General features: G+C 36.9%; 1 protein-coding gene across 6 annotated transcripts in view; it reads left to right on the top strand.

Annotated features, from left to right (window-relative positions):
- Nucleotides 1–18,798, top strand: part of TBC1D1 (TBC1 domain family member 1) — a 105,343-nt gene that overhangs the window by 53,116 nt on the left and 33,429 nt on the right. For 3 of the 6 annotated variants that reach the window (XM_066185601.1, XM_066185600.1, XM_066185604.1), the window contains 11 exons: nucleotides 279–368; nucleotides 2,118–2,222; nucleotides 2,847–2,979; nucleotides 4,367–4,458; nucleotides 6,057–6,167; nucleotides 9,147–9,275; nucleotides 11,326–11,412; nucleotides 12,497–12,786; nucleotides 14,488–14,616; nucleotides 17,007–17,126; nucleotides 18,283–18,422. In XM_066185601.1, coding sequence (XP_066041698.1) covers nucleotides 279–368; nucleotides 2,118–2,222; nucleotides 2,847–2,979; nucleotides 4,367–4,458; nucleotides 6,057–6,167; nucleotides 9,147–9,275; nucleotides 11,326–11,412; nucleotides 12,497–12,786; nucleotides 14,488–14,616; nucleotides 17,007–17,126; nucleotides 18,283–18,422 — 1,426 coding nt within the window. Of the gene's footprint in view, nucleotides 1–278; nucleotides 369–2,117; nucleotides 2,223–2,846; nucleotides 2,980–4,366; nucleotides 4,459–6,056; nucleotides 6,168–9,146; nucleotides 9,276–11,325; nucleotides 11,413–12,496; nucleotides 12,787–14,457; nucleotides 14,617–17,006; nucleotides 17,127–18,282; nucleotides 18,423–18,798 lie in introns of all 6 variants that reach the window. The other 3 variants (XM_066185606.1, XM_066185602.1, XM_066185603.1) reach the window with 3 other exon arrangements.

Consider the following 18,798-nt stretch of genomic DNA (forward strand, 5'->3'; position numbering starts at 1 on the left):
TAGGTTATTTGTGATACAACATTGCTCTCATCTGTTTAAACATTATTTTCAGTCTCTTGTCTCGTTGAACCTCAGTGCCTTAATGTGCAGAACTCTCAATGCCAAATCAGTGTTGTTTCAGTATTCTTTCTGGTAGTAATACGCTCATTGGTATAAATATACAGGTAGAAAAAAATCTGAGATCTGTATTTCTGTATTCAAGAAACATTTTTATAGTGGGACAAAGGGAAGTGTAATGTTACTTGTTAGCACCTTGCAATTTATTTTGCTCTTTTTAGATTGGCCAGTCTGAAGTTTACCTTATCAGTCCTGACACAAAAAAAGTCGCAATTGAGAAAAGCTTTAAAGAAATATCCTTTTGTTCTCAGGTAAGATTGTAGTGTATTCTTCTCTTTTTTTATTGTTTAAATGTTCTCTACTTGTGAATGCTCATGTAATCCTCTCTTCTTGCACTCCACATGGATTCTCTCTACAGCAGTTTTAGTGGTTGCTATTGAAAAGCTGCTAATTAATCAGTAATTTTATAAGATCATCATTCTTCTTTCATGCTTTGCATTGTGATTTCTGAGATAAAGACTCACTTCCGTGGGCAGTGGATGAATAATATTAACACGCTGGTCAGGAACACACTCTTGTTTGAGATTGCAGTGAGCATGATTCATGGCTGTGCAAATCTTGGGATCTCTGAGACATATTTTTCAAGAAGTGAGAATGAAAGGAGAAAAACGATATGCAAGAGTGTTGGGGAAGATGAATCAGGGAAACCTTATAAATATGATTGTTTAGCAAAGGATTTTGAAAATATGAAACTTATGATAGAAATGGAATCTTTCTTTGAGTTGTAGGATACCGAGTCTTAGTTACTATATAATCTGAAAACAATAGCTTAGCCAGCTAAAGGAGAATCCCTTTTGATTGAACAGTACCTTTCTGCTGGCTAAGGAACCAAAGGTCAATGTAGCAAAACAGAAAAGTATAAAGAGTAGTTTTTAGAGTTTAAAATATAACATAGTATGGTAATGTAGTAGTTCTTATAGGCTATATGTAGATTCTATAGGATTTTGTGTCTTGTATTGGTTGGTCACTGTAAATTAGAATATTCATCATAAAAGGAGATATAATGCATTGTAATAAGGACCTCGCTCTATTTTCCTAGCTCTATTCCTGGCTCTTACTTCTACCGCTCTATTCCCTGCTCTCTTACTTCAACCTCTCTATTCCTAGCTCTTACTTCTACGTCTTTTAGCTCTTACTTCTACTTCTTTATTCCCTGCTCTCTTGCCTCTTCCTCCTGCTCTCTGACCCCTGCCACCTGGCTCCCTTCTCTCTTAACTCATACCCCCTTGCTCTTCATCTCGCTCTCTTTGGGACTTTCCTTCAGCCGAGGCTGGTGGCTGAAGGCAAGGCCCTTTTTACCTACGACCCATGCAATAAATCCACGTAATCCAGAATATCTCAGGTCAGCAGAATTCCTTCTCCCTGCCGTCCGCGGATGATCCTACACAAGAGTTATCTCAAAAATACTTTAAAAATGTTTTTTTCAAGAATATAAGTTACATGTGTTTAAACGAGGACAATTGTCTGCCATGCAGAAGTACTATATGTCATGCACTGAGGGCAGGCATATGTTAGAGCCTCCTCTTTCGCTATTAATCCCTGTTCCTTGTGCCACAGAGTTTGCTTCTCTGTCCTTCTGCCTGAGTTTGGTTTGTTTTGTAGGTTTTGTTTTCCATAAATTACTTTGGTTTTTTCTTTGATGGCAATAGCTTTCATTACTAATCATACAGGCACTTGTTCTGTAAATTTCAGAGTGAAATACATTTTGAATAGAATTTGTTTATCTCTGGGTCTGCTATATGGCTCTTTTATACTTCATCCATTAAAAACAAAACAAAAAACCAAGCAATGCCTGACTTAATTGAAATTCAGAAGATTCATGAAGTATTAGGTTCTATAACAGGACAGAATTTTATTAGCAAGATGTCTTTAATGTAGCTCTAACAGAGATAAGTGACCTGTATGTAATGCTAATTTGTTCTTTCCTTTCTGGAAGAAATACAGGTACAATGAGTTCATTAAAAGTAGATATGACTGTTTCATTGTTGTTTCTTTGCTAGGGAATTAGACATGTGGATCACTTTGGGTTCATCTGTAGAGAGTCTTCAGAAAATGGAGGCTTCCACTTTGTTTGCTATGTGTTTCAGTGTACAGATGAAGCACTGGTAAGTGAAAGAAAAGAGCAGCCAAACAGAATATTAGGCCCTAAAAGTCTTCTATTGCTTCATGCTCTGTATTTTGCTGAATGTCTTCAAATCCTGTTCCACTCAGAAATACAAGTATTTCAAAAATGTAACTAATATAGCAGTCTGCAAGAGACCTTTTCATTTGTTTTGAAGGCAGAAGTTAAAATCCTCTTTAAAATCCACTAATCTTCCTTTCATTTCACAAACTAAGTTAGACCTTACGCCTCTTTTTGGGGGAGAGTTTTCTCTTAGGCACCTGCTCTGGAAATCAGGAAAACACCTCTGTGCTCTAAGTAAAACCAGTGCATCACAATTGCAAGAAGCTTTTTAATCATAGACAAGAAAGGGGCTGGAGATAGAGAGCAGGATCTTTCATTAAACCACAGTAATAAAATTGGGTGGCCTGGAAGAGACATGAGTTCATGATGAGTTTTACCGTGCTTGTGTGTTTGTGCACAGAACTGACATAGGAACAGCTTGTCTTTTTAATCATAAGCACATTCCCAAGCAAGGGGCAGTATCATTCTAAAAGACTGTTGTGTTTGTGTTAAGGAAAACAGTGGAAGAGTGAAATTCTGTTCTTATGCATGCCATTCTTTTCAGGTTGATGAAATCATGATGACGTTGAAACAGGCTTTCACTGTGGCTGCTGTGCAACAAACTTCCAAGGCACAGCCCCAGCTCTGTGAAGGGTGTCCTATGCAAAGTTTGCATAAACTCTGTGAAAAGATAGAAGGTGAGGTTGAAAAAATTTTCTGGTTGAATATTTTTTGTGGCAGTTTCATTGGGGGACAGTATGTAAAATCCTAAGGAAATGAATGCTCAAAAAGAGCTTAGGACTTGGGGTGGGAACTTTTATTTAGAGGAGCGTAGTGTCAGGTTTTCTGTAGAGAAATAAGAATTTTCTAATAGTTAAGCTCCTTTATTGTGTTTTAGTTGAATTTTTGAAAATCATTTACAAGTGGAAACATTAGTGAGTTGCAGCTCTTTTGGCTCTGTAAATGCAGAACACTGTAGATAAGAAACTTCTGAAGGATAGATGCTGCAATAGCTATGACCTGCTGTCCTATTGAATCCACTTAGAAACTGGCATTGTGCTATCACTATGCAGGAACTGCACAGTGTGCTTTTAATATGTGTATTTGTGGTGCTGATCTATGCCCCTTCATGAAAATGCAGAAATTAGAGTTGTAGCTGTCACTCAGAAAGGACATTCAAACCTCTTTACGTTTCAGCAAATTTCACAGTTAGATTTTGTTCATTTAAGTGATGTTTGGGGTGAATAAAGGGAAACAGCAGCTTGTCAGACCACGTGACAGTGGCTTGTTGGACTAAAACCTGCCTAGTGTTAATTTGATGAAATTGGAGAACTTCCGAAACTACTTTCACTCTGTTTTGGTTTTCAGCTAGCTGTAATTTTTGGGAAGTTTCTTAAATGGAAATGTTCCTTAATGCCTTCAATCATGCCATTTTGTTAATTGTATTGTCTGATTCTGAAGGAGATATTCCATGATCAGAAACTGAAGTGCACAATACTGTTGATGGTTTGCTGGTTTTCCACAGAAAATAGAGGAAAGGAATTTAATCCAGGATGAGAACAGAAAAAATAATCTGAATGAAAGGATAGTCTGCTTTAGGCTGTCAACAAATGTTCTCATCCAGACGCAAAGTAAGACCTTCACTAACAAGCAATTAATTTACTTGTTTTCAGAAGAGCCCACAAGACAGAAATTGGAGAAAATGAAAGGGAATTCTATTTATACCATAAACTAAATCCAAGCAGCACTGCACAGAACACCAACAAAACAGTCTGCTAAAATGCAGTCGATTGTGGGTTTATTTTATCTTGTGTGATAATGAAATCTTCAGCTAAGAGTATAATCCTGGTCTGTGCTCAGTAAATCTCCTCATTGCAGAGTTCATGTCCCTCATTTTAAAGACATGAGTTTAGTAGTAGCTTTAAATTAACCTAGAGTTCTTTCTAATGCCCTCTTAAGAAATCATGGAATGGGCCAGCTCAAATAATTGACAAGCTTTGGCTTAAATTGTGAGCATATTTATGTGGTTGATTAATTCTGAAAAATTTGACCCTGTAATTTGTTCTTTTTTGTTCCTCTTGGTAGGGTTGCATCCTTCTAAGACTAAACTAGAACTACAAAAGCATCTAACCACACTAAATAACCAGGAGCAGGCCTCTGTTTTTGAAGAAGTTCAGGTAAGCTTTGTTTCCTACAAGATTTTAAAGCAGTTGGTGTTTTTTTGCTAACATCTGTATAAAACACAGAAGTTATTTTCATTTTTTGAGAATCATTCATTAATTTCACTTAATAGACTGTTAGCCAGCTTGTGCTTTAATTTCAGTTGTTTTTCTAGAGCTGTTAAAAACTTATCTTTTGATGAAAACGACTGTTTTACTCATTTTTCTTCCCCTAATACTCCTTGCTTTCCATGAAGATGTTGCCTTCTCACTGAGTAAAACTGAACACATTTTTTTTATGGGTGAAGGCAATAACTTGTACTGTGAGGGCATTCAAACTGTTACTTTGACCAAAACAAATTACTCTAATATTCCCAGATTGGAAAATTTCTTGCCTAAAATTTGTCCTAGATATTAATTCTTGTCGAACTAACTAAATAAGTTTAACTTTCTATCTTCTTAATTAAATCTATTTTTGGACAGAGGAAAGCATAGCTGGATTTAAAACAGATGATGTGCATTGTAGGAAATGTCACTGGCATTGACGCACTGTTGAAGATTAAGAAATTTCAGACTTTTTAAAAAGTAATGCTTCCCTCCTCTCTTGAGTCATTTCAGTCTCTTTGTGTGTTTCCACATGGCAGTTTATCACTCAGTACCAAATTTGGAAGTTACTCTGTGGGACCAATTCCATGAGCTAAGTAATTTCTTAGCATGGGGCAGCTAGCAGCACTGGTGCCTTTTAGTGTTGTGTGCACAATCTGAAGCTTCTAGTAGTCACAGGAAACTGTTAATTGCTTCTGGTGAGGGTCTGCAAACGATTAACTTGGTAGAACTAAGGGTAAAGTACAAATCTCCTGCCCATCTTTCTCAGCTAATTTTTTCAGTTGGACAGCCTGGAATGTTGCATTCTTGCAGATCCATGTGTTGTTACCACGATTTGCATTTTTACGTAATTGTCTTCCTGTGGTACTTTTATTAATGTAATGTACTACCTTGGCATTAATTCATACTGTATCCTCTGCATTATAGCAATAGGCTTAAGGCAGCATATGCTTTTCTAAAGTTAAATTTCTGGGATTAAATTCTTTAATAAATTGTTTTAAAATCTTATCTAACAATAACTCAGATCTAAATAAAATGCACCACAGATAAATATGTTCACATTGTGCACCAATTTATAAAAAACCTATGTCATTTCCCAAAAATTAACTGTTCAGTGTGAAGGACTTCTAGGAGAAGCATTGTGAATCCTGTCTCTAGGATGGTACTCCATGTGTGCTACAAATTCAGAACTACAGTGGTTCAATTTTCTTTATATCAAAAGAAAATTGGCAAAAATATTTTTAAAGCCTTTATTTGCTTGTGGCAGTTAGATATCTGTACAGTTGTCCTCTGTCTTAGGTGTCAATTCTATCATGTATGAAGTGAGGTCAGGTGTTTTTGTGCCTGTATTGGTGCTTTGCCTGGGACACTGGTGTCCTCTGGTGGACTGGAGTAGTAGCATTAGCAGACTAAATGTGTTCCTACATTGCTGATTTATTACAGTGACAAATGAAAAGAGTAAATATTTTCTAACGGTATAATTACTGTGCTTGTGGTGACTTCAATTACAGAAATTAAGACCACGAAATGAACAAAAAGAGAATGAGCTGGTTATCTCTCTTTTGAGAAACATGTATGAAGAAAAACAGAAGGAGCATGTTCATGTTGGAGAAGCAAAACAGGTAAGTAATCATTCAATTTTAGTTCATGTAAGGAGAGGCCAGGAAAAAATTTATCCTCAATTTTTGTATTTTTCCAAAGGCAAACTTCCATCACTTACAGTTTGAAACATCAATGTGTAAGCAGTGGTGAATAACTGGGTTTGCTTATGGTTCATAAACTATTGTCATGCACCAAAACAGGTATCTCAGATTTTGAAGTCTCTGGTACAGTGTGATTTCAGGCCTAGGAGACAGAGGTGCAAACAAGACAGACTACTAAATTGTTTATTTGTTCTCACTGCAATGACAATTCAATGTATGTGAGAGAATGTATAATGAGTTTGTGATTGCTCTCAGCTGACCTGTGGCATTTGCCATCTTGCTCTCCATGTTAAGTCAGTGTAATGGCAACACATTGGATTTGATCATTGATAAAGCCTTTTACATTTAGTCAAGACTGAAAGTTATTTCTTGTGTGCAAATAACCATTTGAAGTGGCCTTAAGATGATGACGATTGCTGCAGAAATGGCAGCAGAGACTCTCATCCATGTCCAAAGAGATGAGCTACCCTTTATTCTCTATCAGGTTCCATCAATGCTGTTTAACTGTCTATTTATACAGCACAGTTAAGGTTTTTCCAAAGGAATTAGTGATTTTAGATGCCTTGGTTTGTGAGTAGCTACCTTGAGACAACTCAAGGAGGTTAATATTTTAAAAAGGATTTCATTTATTCTCTGAAAACTTTCATTGCCAATTATTTAAACCCTTTTAAAATCTTGACTGTCCCTCTATTTTGCTTGGCAATTCCACTGTGATGATTGCTGTCAACCATTTGTGATACAAACTAGCAAATGAATAAATGGAGAGTAATTAGACCTGTGAAGAAATTAGCAAAGTAGCAGCAAATTTTCCTTTACTGTACTTTCACTTTGTTAATCTCTTCTCTTTTTATGACTTACTAGCTAGTTATTGACCTCCCTGAGTAAACAGAAAGAAAATTACATATTTCACTCTCTGATTTATTGTCTTGGTCACCTTACCAGAAGTATACTTTTAAGAAAAAAGCATTTCAGCTGTGGGATAAGAGGAAGAAACATTTCCTGAGGTCCTTTGTCATCATATGTGAAATACTTCTATTTGGTGTAATGCTAGCTGATGGTCAAATAGTTGTCAGTCACAGACAGCTTGGAAATAGGGATATACAAAGCAAGATAAGATCTTAGTATGTCTTCAATGATTTGAAAATTTATAAGGCCTGCTGCAATCTGTTTGCTCAATTCCTGAAACCAAATTTGTCAATCTGACACTTGCAAAGATGCCAGTGTTCTAAGAAGAGAACTGACTTCCCCTCAGTCTATCATTTGTCTCAGCATAACATTTTATATTTACTCTGATAATTTATCTCCAGGCCTGTGTAATAACAGATACCTTTGAACACATACTCTGATATTTGTCTCAGCAATCATGAACCCATGACACCCTGATGTCCCTGTTCCCATCTGTTCTGCATATTTGCTTTCATGCTTTTCATTGCCTTTTTAAAAAAATAAATTTGAATCAGGGGAGAAAAATATGAAATGTGATACTAATACATGAATCTTGTTTAAAAAAAAACACTTCAAAAAGTGTCTTCTCATAAGAATATAATAGCAAACAGCATCTGATTTACCCTTGGAGAATGAGGGAAGGTGTCATGGTTTAGGAATGAATGGTACTCCCCATTCAATGCCTCCACCAAGACTCTCCAGGCCAGGCACCTACTGCAGTGGGATGGAGAGGACACTTGGAGGCACAGAAGGCTAAGTTCACAGGCTGAGATAAGAACCATTTACTGGAAACAGCGATGAGGTAAGAAAATGACCAGTAATAGCAACAATACTAGTCACAGAGGGTACAAGAAAAGAAATTATTCACACAGAATCCTCCCCCAGTGATAGTACTAGAAGGCTCCCTCCTGACACATTTTTTTGACTGAAAGGAGCCCCTTCTCTCTGAAGAGCGACCTTTCCCCCCTACCTCCAGCAATGACAGGTATAAAATATCCTTCAGGTCCTGGCCATGCCCCTTCCGGGCCACTGCAAAAATTAACCTTGTCCTGGCATAACCAGGACAGAAGGTAAAAAGAAAGTACAGGAGCCTGTAAAGTTGTCATACTGGAAACAGGATGCTTGAAAATTACATCTAGGCAGGACAAATTGGTGATGATTATAATATGTCACTCAGCTGCCCAGTACTAGTAATTACACAGATCAAGCATTCAGATCTCTGAATTTAGAGACAAGTAGGGAGGGTTACAGTGCCTGTCAGCTTCAAGATGAACTTCCCAAAAGAGCATTGAAAACTGAGCTCTGATTTCTACTGCAGATATTGGGTTTGGATGGTAATATTTGCATCATAGTATTGTTTTTATGTTAGCTACATTAGTAATCACCAGCACTAAAAATGGACTGCAGTATTTATTCAAGATGCAAAACTCTCAATTGACTGTTAGTTTTAAGGTGGAAATGTTTCTACTGCTGAAATATACGTAAGAGTTAGATTGTTACACATCTTCGCAGCCCTTAAAAAGACCCATTTTACTATAAGGGAGAAAGTTGAGAGTTTCTCTTAATAATGATGAGATTTTGATTCGTTTCTTGGTTAAAGAAAAGAAAATCCATGAGAAATCTTTAATCTGTTACACTTAAACATTTAGAATTTGTACAATTCTACATTGGCATAAATGAAAATTTGTCAACAGAGCTGTAAATCCGTATTAAAATGGCAATTCTTCTGAAGCAGGCTAGTTCACTCAACACGTTTCCTGTAAGAGATTTCCTGTCCTTATTTTAGGAGAGTTTGTTAAACTTCAGTGTAAGTATCACTAGAGAAAAAGGCATGACAAGCTGAGGACACCAGGAAAAACTTTTGTTTCAGGTTACAGATGTCTTCAAACAGTTCACTGAGGTTTTCTCCATGCTGTTTGAATATTTCACGTTTCTGTTTTTAAACACTTGCAGGCTTCACAACCTCCTGCTGAGAATGCGGTAAATGAAGTGTCCAGCAGTGCTCCAAGATTCAGATTAGACATGTTAAAGAACAAAGCAAAAAGGTCTCTTACAGAATCTTTTGAAAGTATTTTATCACGTGTAAGTATCTTCATGTTTAATGTCTTTGAACATAATGTCATTGCTTTGTTTATTTGATAGAAAAGTCTTATTTGTTATCATTCCAAGCTGTAGCCCAAAGGTTATTACAGTCACAGTGACAAAAATATTTGAGTGTACATTTTAGAAGACAAAAAAAGCAGGGCTTTGGTAGAGAGAATACGAAGTCCTGGTTGAAGTGAACTAATTCCTAGATAAGAAAGTGCTTATATAGGCATTTCAAAAAATTAATATGAAGTTTAACATAAGGACTTATGAAAAGCAACAATTGTTTTATTTCTTTTTTGGATTTAGCAAATTAAAAAAGTAATTATAATTTTCAATTCTCTTTATGTAGAAGGAAACTACTAAGGAGCTGACTAAGCATTTCTAATGAGATGTGTTTATTAGTGACACAGAACTGATTAATAGTGGGATATCTGAACTTTTAAATCCTGTAGATTATTTGAAAGTGAGGAATGTAAAGAATGGCACTAAGAACATGAAAGCATCTATGCAATATTACATCTGGTAAAATTGTCTGTAGACAGTGTCTGGAAATACTGATTAGTGGAAAAAACTTTAGCTTCCATGTGATAGTGATTCTTTTCCAGCCTAGTTAATTCTGTGATTCTGTGAAAATGTTTATCATGGACAGATCACTGAATTTAGGTTCCAAAATTAATCAGCAACAGCTTGAAATTAAATCAAATGTCAAGTTTAGTCACAATTTAAATCTATGGAGTGTCTTCTCATTCAAATAGCCTTCATTTTGCACCTCATGAGAAAAGTCTGATGAAAATAGTAGGAGGCTTGGAAGGACTTCTGCTTGACAAAGGATTAAAAAAATCAGACCTTCTGCCTTAAAACAGAAGAGTTGTGACATAATGCCAAACAACAAATATTCAGGAATAGAAATTGGACATTCTCATTTGTAATCAGCAAAAAGCTACATTGAAGCAATATGTAGTACAATTTATTAGTTCACAGACAAGCAACTTGCAGTGACAAAACTAGGTTTTCAAAGCTTGTTTCACACATCATATCTAACGCATTCTCTTAAGACAAATGATAGCAAAAGCATGGTTTTCCTGTTACAATTGTACTTACAGAGACAATTTTTAGTTTTGTATCTCCTCTCATTACTTCCAAGACAGCATTTCTAGAATTCACCCCTATAAAATCCTACTGCAGCTGTGCTTGGCATATGAAACATAATGTTAGTGGTGTTACATTAGCTGTAGTACTGTTCAAATTTTTTTCAGTTTGCTGACTGGTATAAGCTGCCTTCTCATACCTGTACATTGGTTGCATTTTCACTGGCATTGCTGTTTTGATGGAAACTCTTGATTTTGATCAGATCTGAAGCCAGAAGTTTTGACTGAACTTCAAAGAGAGGTAGTCACTGTTGTGAATAATTTTATATTTTACCTGGGATAAAACTTCAAAGAAAACATGAGCTTAAACTTAGAACATTTAAAAATGATATGATTTAAGGTTAGGAAGATACAAGTTCCATAATTGTGTTAGCACATCAGGATTCATCAGGTATTTTTCTTGGTTACACAAAAACATTACTCAAATGATACAAAAATATTGTTCACAGATACTAAAGAAATATTTATTCTTTCTGATTTGTAGGCACTGAAATGGTAGTACCAGAAATTATGTTTTCCTGTGTTTTAAATTTATATGGGTTTATTCCTTTGTAGAAGACGTCCTTTTCATTTCTCCGTATCCTTGTAGGTACCTAATACAGAAGGTACTTTAACAGTAGTTCTAGTACATGTGAAACATGTGATTATGTACATGTCATGGAAAGCACATCATTGCCCATGAGAATTCCTTAATTCTGCAGGATCCTTTAAGTTGACAGAGATCATTCTGAATGAGGCTTCTGCTTCCCATAGGGAAAAAAGATATTTTTAGGCATTTCGGGAAATTAAATTTGATACTGCCTGTGAAAATTATAGATTCCAACTGTACTACCCAAATCTCTTTGGTGTGCCCCATATATCATAATCTTAACTGCTGATGTGCTTTATTTCTACAGGGCAGTAAAGCCAGAAGTCCACTGGACAGTTCTGGTTCTGTGGATTTGGACAGCTCTGTGTCCAGTAACTTAAGCAGCACAAATAAAGTAAGTAAAATCTGGGATAATTGTGCATATTTAGACACTTCAAAAAATATTCCCTGAAACAACCAAGCAAGTGTGAAATATGGTCAGATGTGAAATGTTTCAAGTTGCTTTCAAGTTTTTCGTTCTGTTCCCTTTTTTATAAACCAAAGAAGTGCTATTGAATTAGAAATGCCTTGTACCGTATATAACATGTTTTGTATGAACATGTGAGTATATGTGAAATAAAACATTATATAACATCATCTGAGTATTACAACAGTGTGCAGTGTAACAAGTGCTGTAATGACCATGCTGCCTATCCTAATCTGAGTGGTTTTAGCCCTGAAAGTTCATACCATGAATGTAGGATTGTATTAATAAGAAACATAAAACTGAAACAAGAAGTAGAGTAATCTCCCTGTTTGTGTGATTAGAAAGCTTTTAGTCTGCGTAAAACAATACAAACAAACAGCATGGAAGAAGCCAGTCTTCTTCCCTGGAGGCAGCATAGCACTCCGCAGACTTAGATATAGAGCTATTGATTCTGCTGTAGTGCCTGCTCACCATCAGACTCCTGATGTCATGTAAACAAGGGTCTGGTCCTTCTGGTTATGTTTTTGAAAGAATGGCTGATTCTGCACACAAGGTGAGGAATAAAGAAAAGGCATAGCTTGGGACTGAAACAGACATCAAGTAATAGGCTTAAGTCCTTTGTGTGAATCTGCAGATAGACAAGAGAAATACTATATAGTTAGATGGATTGCTAAAGATACAGCATTCTGTGATGCCACCCTTTTCACTGTTCGCCAAACATCACCCTTTTGTTCTGACCCTATTTCTTCTGAGTTGTATTCAGCATACTGTAAAATACAATTTCTCTCAAAATCACTCAAAATTTTCTCAGCAAAATAAAGACTCTGCTTTGTTGGCTTAAGTGATGAATAACAAGGACATAAAACATGAAACATCTTTCTTTGACCTAGCTTGATAAAAACGTGTATGTTTGAAGCAGAGGTCTGTGGGATGTGAATAATGATATGATGCTGCAATCTCAAAGATGAATTCTAAGCCCATGTATTGATAACCTTATTTCTTGCACTGCTAGGAGCCACCATTGTGTGAAAAGGAAAATGACAGACTTCCTAGGCTTCTTGCAGAAAATGCTGTCAAGAGCTGTGGGTCAGTGGATGATCTCTGCAGTGACACAGAGGATTCCTCTCTGGAGCGGTCTGTTGCGTTGCCCCAGCAGAGCTTTCGGAGGCGAGCAAACACACTCAGCCATTTACCCAGGGAGAGCCAGGAATCTCTGGGACCAGCTGAAACATCACCATCTGTTCCTCAGAGGAAACTTATGAGGTATCACTCTGTGAGCACAGAGACTCCTCACCAAAGAAAGTAAGGCTTATTGAAAGCAGGCTATGATTTTGTTTGTTGAGGGCATATTTGGGAATGATAATTGCATACCAGGTATGTCCTCTTAATGGATAAGAGATGTGTTGCAGCAGTGTGTCACTCCTTGGAGGTTTGTAGGTATTCTCTTTAAAAACACCTTTAGCTCTGTGTGCATCACAGGGGAGAGAAGACATGAGATGTGTAGTTCCACAGTATATGTCACAAAACTGCCTGATGTGGTTATATTTGTCCAAGCAATCGTTTTTTTGTTTTGATCTGTGAGCAGTATAAATAAATGCTACTTCTTGTTTTCTATTTACAGAGAAAAATCCAGTAGCCTGTGATCCTGAAAACCTTACTAGTTGCTGATTTCATATGTAGCTTTGAAATAGCACACAAAAGTGACTCAAAGTGCTTAGTTATTGGTAAAGGTGGGGCTCCTGTCTAGCTTTTCAATGAGCCTATCTAGATTTTATTCATAAAAACAAACTACTACTTCCTTTGATATGAATATTCTTCAAGCTGTCCTTCAAAGGCCTGCCTCTGTATCTCTAGCCTCCTCTTAACTTTATGGCAGTTTTCTCCCATCCTTCTACCTGGCTTTTTTCAATTACTGCTGAAACACTTCTGTCCACAGGCTTCTGTTTTACCACCCAAACTGCTCATTTACACAAATTAGTAGGAAATCTCTATGTATTTCAGCCCATTTTTTCTCTGCAGGAGGCAGGGCAATAAATGAACGTGCCTGGAATGGATGATGACAGTGGAAAAAAAAAAAGAGAATTATAATATTTGAAAGGAAACATAACCTGGGTAGCCTTTTTGTCCCTTTTTTGAACCCTTTTAATTCTAAAGTACTAGAATGTTTTTGTAGTGCAATTTAGGACTCGTTGATGGTCTGTTATCTTCACAAGAGCTGCCCAGGAACTTGTAGCTGCTTGTTCAATCAGTTATTATCTTCCTATAGGAATGCAGCTAGAAATTAAGTATATTTTTTATTTCCTTGGTTATTTCTGTTTGGGTTTAGTCATGCACTTCTTAGTAAGGCCTGAGTGTGCTTGCTCCCTCACATAATTCAAACCCAAAAGAAATAACTATTGCTTCCATTTCATAGCAAATGTACAGAAAGAGAGGAAATGGAAAACCTATGAGACAAGTATACTTAAAGTTCTCAGAAATAATGTACATTATAGATTTTTAACAAGTCCTGTTTTATGAGTATTCTTGAGCAGCTTACCTCAATTTAAAAATGGTTTTCACAGTAGAACTATATTCAGTTCATCCTATAGCATTTCACTTCTCATTCACTGGAACTCTTGATCATATGCCTGACTTTATCATAGAAATCAAGGGGAAGCACAAATAAGGAAAAAGAAATGGGGTGTTAGTGCCATTTTTTGGTGAGTTATAATTAGTCATATTCTGAAATGCCTTGCTGAAGTCTGTAAACATGAATTTGGGACTTTGCTGATTGAGTTTAAAAAAAGTTTGTGTTCTTACAGTTACTTCATTAACCGAAAAACAGGAAATGCCTCATTTGTGTATGCCAGCTCCCTTTCAAAGATTAGAGAAGGGATTTCATTTTTTTTTTTCTTTCCCTCCTTTCCTTTCTTTCTGTTTTGTTCTCTGTGCTACCTCAACTCCGTCGCTCTGGTTGGAACCCGCACTATGTGGTGTGAACGAATCTGTCGGCAAATCTAAAAGTTCCTCTGGTCAACTTGCACGTTCTCCTACTCTAGCTCGTCTTAATCCCTCGGCCTCTTCACCCAACTTTTTAAAATATCTAAGGCATAATTCAAGTGGAGAACCAAGTGGGCATTTTGCACAAAAAAGGTGAGCTAGTGCCTCCAGATAGTTTGGGGTAGGGTTTGTTTTCCTGTGTCATAAATATGAAACTCTATAGTATAAGTAATTAAAATAATTTAGTATAGACCAAAAATGGTAGATTTTTATAGGAGAGGGAGGTCTTTAACTCTCCACTACTGAATGTAGAGCTGGTACATAATTTATTGTTTTAATCAATCAAATTCTTTCAGACACTGGCTCTTTCTTTAGAGCCAGTTGTTACAAAGCAATTTGTTGTTATGCAGCAGACAGCAGCACTCCTTAAATTGTGTGAGGGATAAGTTGCCAAGAACCTGAGAGCTCACTCTTGTCCTTCCTGAAGCATTTGGTTCTGCCCTTTGTTCATGGAAATGCAAAAACCTACTACTGTTCTTTTGTGCCTGACATTAAAGGCAAGCTGACCAAGTTAACTACATGGAGCAAGAAGCAGAGGGAATATGGAGAGCTGATAGGAAAAAAAACCCCACCACATACAACCCCACTACCATCCCCACTCCTCACAAAACAAAAACCCAAGTACAAACAAACAAAAAAACCCAACCCATCAACTCATAATTTGTCTTGCGTACTTGCAGCAGTATCAAATTATACTTTTCCATGCCTTCTTTCTTAGAATTAAAATAAAGAGAGCGTTGAAGAAAAGGACATTAACACTTTGTTTCCCTAAGAACCTGAAACTAAGTGGCTTCCTAAAAATCATAAACTGTGAAACTCTTTCTTAACCTCCTGAGCTAAAACTGCTTATTTTAGCTCAAAAGGCTAATGAGACCAAATGTCCTCAGAAGCACTGTCAACAATCACTGCCCACTGGCAAGCAATTTTTATTGCTGTTGCTGTTTATTTTTCATTTTTGTTCTCTCATGTGAAAGTTTCCTGTTTCCCCAAGGTGCAGATTTTTCTAAACCTGAGAAAATACTCAACTGAGGACGCTGTTTCACCAGTGTTTTCAGTTGTACGTGCTGTACTAACTAGCATCTGTTAATTCAGCTTTACCTCAGAAGTATGACATAGCTCAGGGCAGGAAATGTCAGTCTGCAGAATCCTGCTCACTCTTCAATTTAGTAAGACTTCTTTTAATCCTGAAGGTTAAATTCTCAAAGCAAGTGTTTCCAAGTGATTTGGCAATGATTCTGTGCATACAATTGCAACTTCTCCTTTCCTTTCCCTGTCTCTTAAGGATGTGCCATATTGAACATCTAAGCAACAAGACTGAAAATGGAAATTGATAGGGGTGCCAAATAGGTTAATGAGTTTAAATCGATACAGTCAAGTTTCCCAATTCTGTAAGTGGAATTACCATGTAATTGTAATGGATTTACAATGTGATTGTAAGTGAACCCTGTTTGCAGGGCACACCATGCTACAGCCTTATCTTCTTTATCTCAATACCAGCTACTAAAGAACCTACTTCACTTCATGCTAGCGATTATCCCAGAGTATTCTCTCCCCGCCCCACCTCCACCCCCGCTTCCATTCACATCTTCAGGAAACAGTGCTGAATGCCATCCAGATAGAACATTATGGTTTATCAGAAATAATTCTTTCTTAAACTTACTTTTTTCCAGAGTAAATTCTCCTACTCATGATTTTGTGTACTCATCTGAGAAAAGGTCTTCTAATATCATCAGCCAAGTAGTTTTCTATATTTTCACTCCATGCAAAAACTTTACATTATCTGAGTTGTTCTTACTTCATTCTATTAACCTTCTTCTGAGTATGTTTCAGACTTGTTATTTTAAAAGACAAATAATTCTTTTAAATTAAAATTATCTCTTTTAAAGGAATTATATTGGCCAGAAAACTGTTGATGAAATGTGATTAGCGCTCCTGTCTGTTGCATAAATAGAGGCACAGTCCTGAATGATCAGTCAGAAGACTTAAAAGGCTTTTAACTTAAAAGATCCAAGTTTGTCTGAATAAATCTCTGTTAATGCTTTACAAAAGAGTTTTTGCCAAAGTCTTATTTTTCATTTGCCAGCACAATGATTATCAGTGTCAACATTTCCTAACCTTTTCCCCCAAATCTAGTTGGTCATTGAAACTGATACTTAAGAAAATGTGATAAAGTTGGCATTGATTCTTATTAAATTAAAGGAATTTATTTGAAACATGCACTAAAAATCTTGGGATATAGCAAAGAATAATAACTCTACTAGAAGTACATTTATATACATTGGAACATTTTCGTTTGCCCAAACAAGTATGTATCTCAAAGTAGGACTTTGTTAGCAGTTTTAGTTTTGGCTTTGGTTTCCTTGATATTCAGACCTTCAGGATTTAGCTGCTTTTTGTTTGAAACGTAGGAATGTGTATTATCTTTATTCTGTGGGTTTATACTTCTTTGTTCTAAACTATACTTTTCCCAACTGCACTCTCAGCATCTCCTACCGTACTGCCTTAAAGAAAAAGCTTCATTCTTCCTCTTCTGTGCCAAATTTCTTAAAATTTCTGGCTCCTGTAGATGAAAATAACACCTCTGACTTTAGGAGCACAACAAGGTAGGGTTCTCTCTTAAAAGCCTGAAGGTAAAACTGTATTTTCAAAGATTTTTTTTGTCTGAAATATTTCAAATGCTTCTTGCACTTGCAAAACCTGATTTGTACAATGGTTCACCTACGTGTATTCTGCATGTAATTGCTGTCAAAAGGATGAAGCTGTCCCAGACTACTCTCCCATTAGGATTGCAGATCTTAGTCATTTATGATGTTGCAATGGTCATGCAACTTCCATCCATGTACTTCTGTGATTATTCCTGACATAGGAGAGTTTTCAGTTAAGAGAATATGTGATTCATCCTAAGCAATGTCAGTGCCCTCCAATTGGAAGGAGATGACCTGTAAAATGCTCCTCCCTGTTGCTGCCAGAGCTATCTGAATTTCATTTATCCCTTTCAGTTTCTGCGAAGACTCATATATCCATTTAGCCAATGGCTGGAATAAAGCAATAAATAGTTTAAAGTTCGAACAAATGAAAGTTATTAGTGGGATTTTTAATAGGAAAACATCATTGTTCCTCACCATTTCATTTTGTTTTCTGAATAAAAACCTCTGTATAGCATGTGTGGATGACATCAAAGGAGTAAAATCCAAGGTTCTTGGATTCTGTTCCCAACTTTGCTGCATGTTTCAGAGGTACACTTGCTAACAGAAAAATTAAAAGTTTTTCTCCCAGTCTGTGTTGGGAGGGAAGATATTGCATACACAGCGCACAGAAGATTGGAGGTTTAGTTGGTGTTTATAAAGCTTGATGAGTACTTGCATCAGCAAGTCTTTGTGTCTCCTGTGAATAATTGCTAAGTTTTGTGGGTGGCACGTAAATAGTGTAATGGTAAAGCTACATTATTGTGTATGTATCTTTAATATATTCTGATTAATATGCTGCTGCAAATAAAACTGAAAATTAATTAAAACTGGAAAGAGTAGACTGTGCAGAGCTCCCAGCCCCTGTTTGTTAACCTCAGTGCTGTTTGCAGCCATGTAAAAGCTTCTGCCACAAAGCAAGTTTCACCTTCCTGACACTGAGAGCTTGCCCGGCATGTGCACAGCACTCTGCACTCCCAAGGCAGTGGCCCATGTGTTCACTGAAGGCTGTGTCCCTTTTTCTGGCAGATTCAGGTGCCCTGCTCACAAACTGTTCTGTGTTGTGCCGTTTTAGCGACTATGAATCCAAACACGGGCAGCAGGCCCTCGATGCGGACAGCCCCGTGAGGACTCGAAGGCATTCCTGGAGGCAGCAGATATTCCTGAGAGTGGCAACCCCTCAGAAAGCATGTGATTCTCCCAGCAGATACGATGGTAAGGTCTGGATTTGTTTGCTTCTGTGAGCTTATTCGTGTATGTAGTGTGTGAAGTGTGAATCATTGTGTCTGCCAAGGGGATATATTTGTACTGTCATTTGTACTGCCATTGCAGTTTAGCACCTACTTTTTGGTAATACTCAGCTCATTAGCTGTTGAGTTTTTACTTTTCAGCTTCATATGTTTGTAAGCTGTTCCTATTGTCTCATGTTAACTAACCAGAGGAAAAAAAAATTTTGTGTATACTATTTTAAAGAGCTCTGGGGAAAAAATGCATCACCAAGTATTGCTCCGAAGAAAAGAGATGCTTCTATTTCATCTTTCTGAGTGGAGTACAGACCTACAAACTAGAAAAATCCAGGTGTACCAGCAGG

Source organism: Chamaea fasciata, unplaced genomic scaffold, assembly GCF_029207755.1.
Source record: "Chamaea fasciata isolate MVZ Bird 193981 ecotype frontalis unplaced genomic scaffold, bChaFas1.0.hap1 SCAF_6, whole genome shotgun sequence".
NCBI lineage: Eukaryota > Metazoa > Chordata > Aves > Passeriformes > Sylviidae > Chamaea > Chamaea fasciata.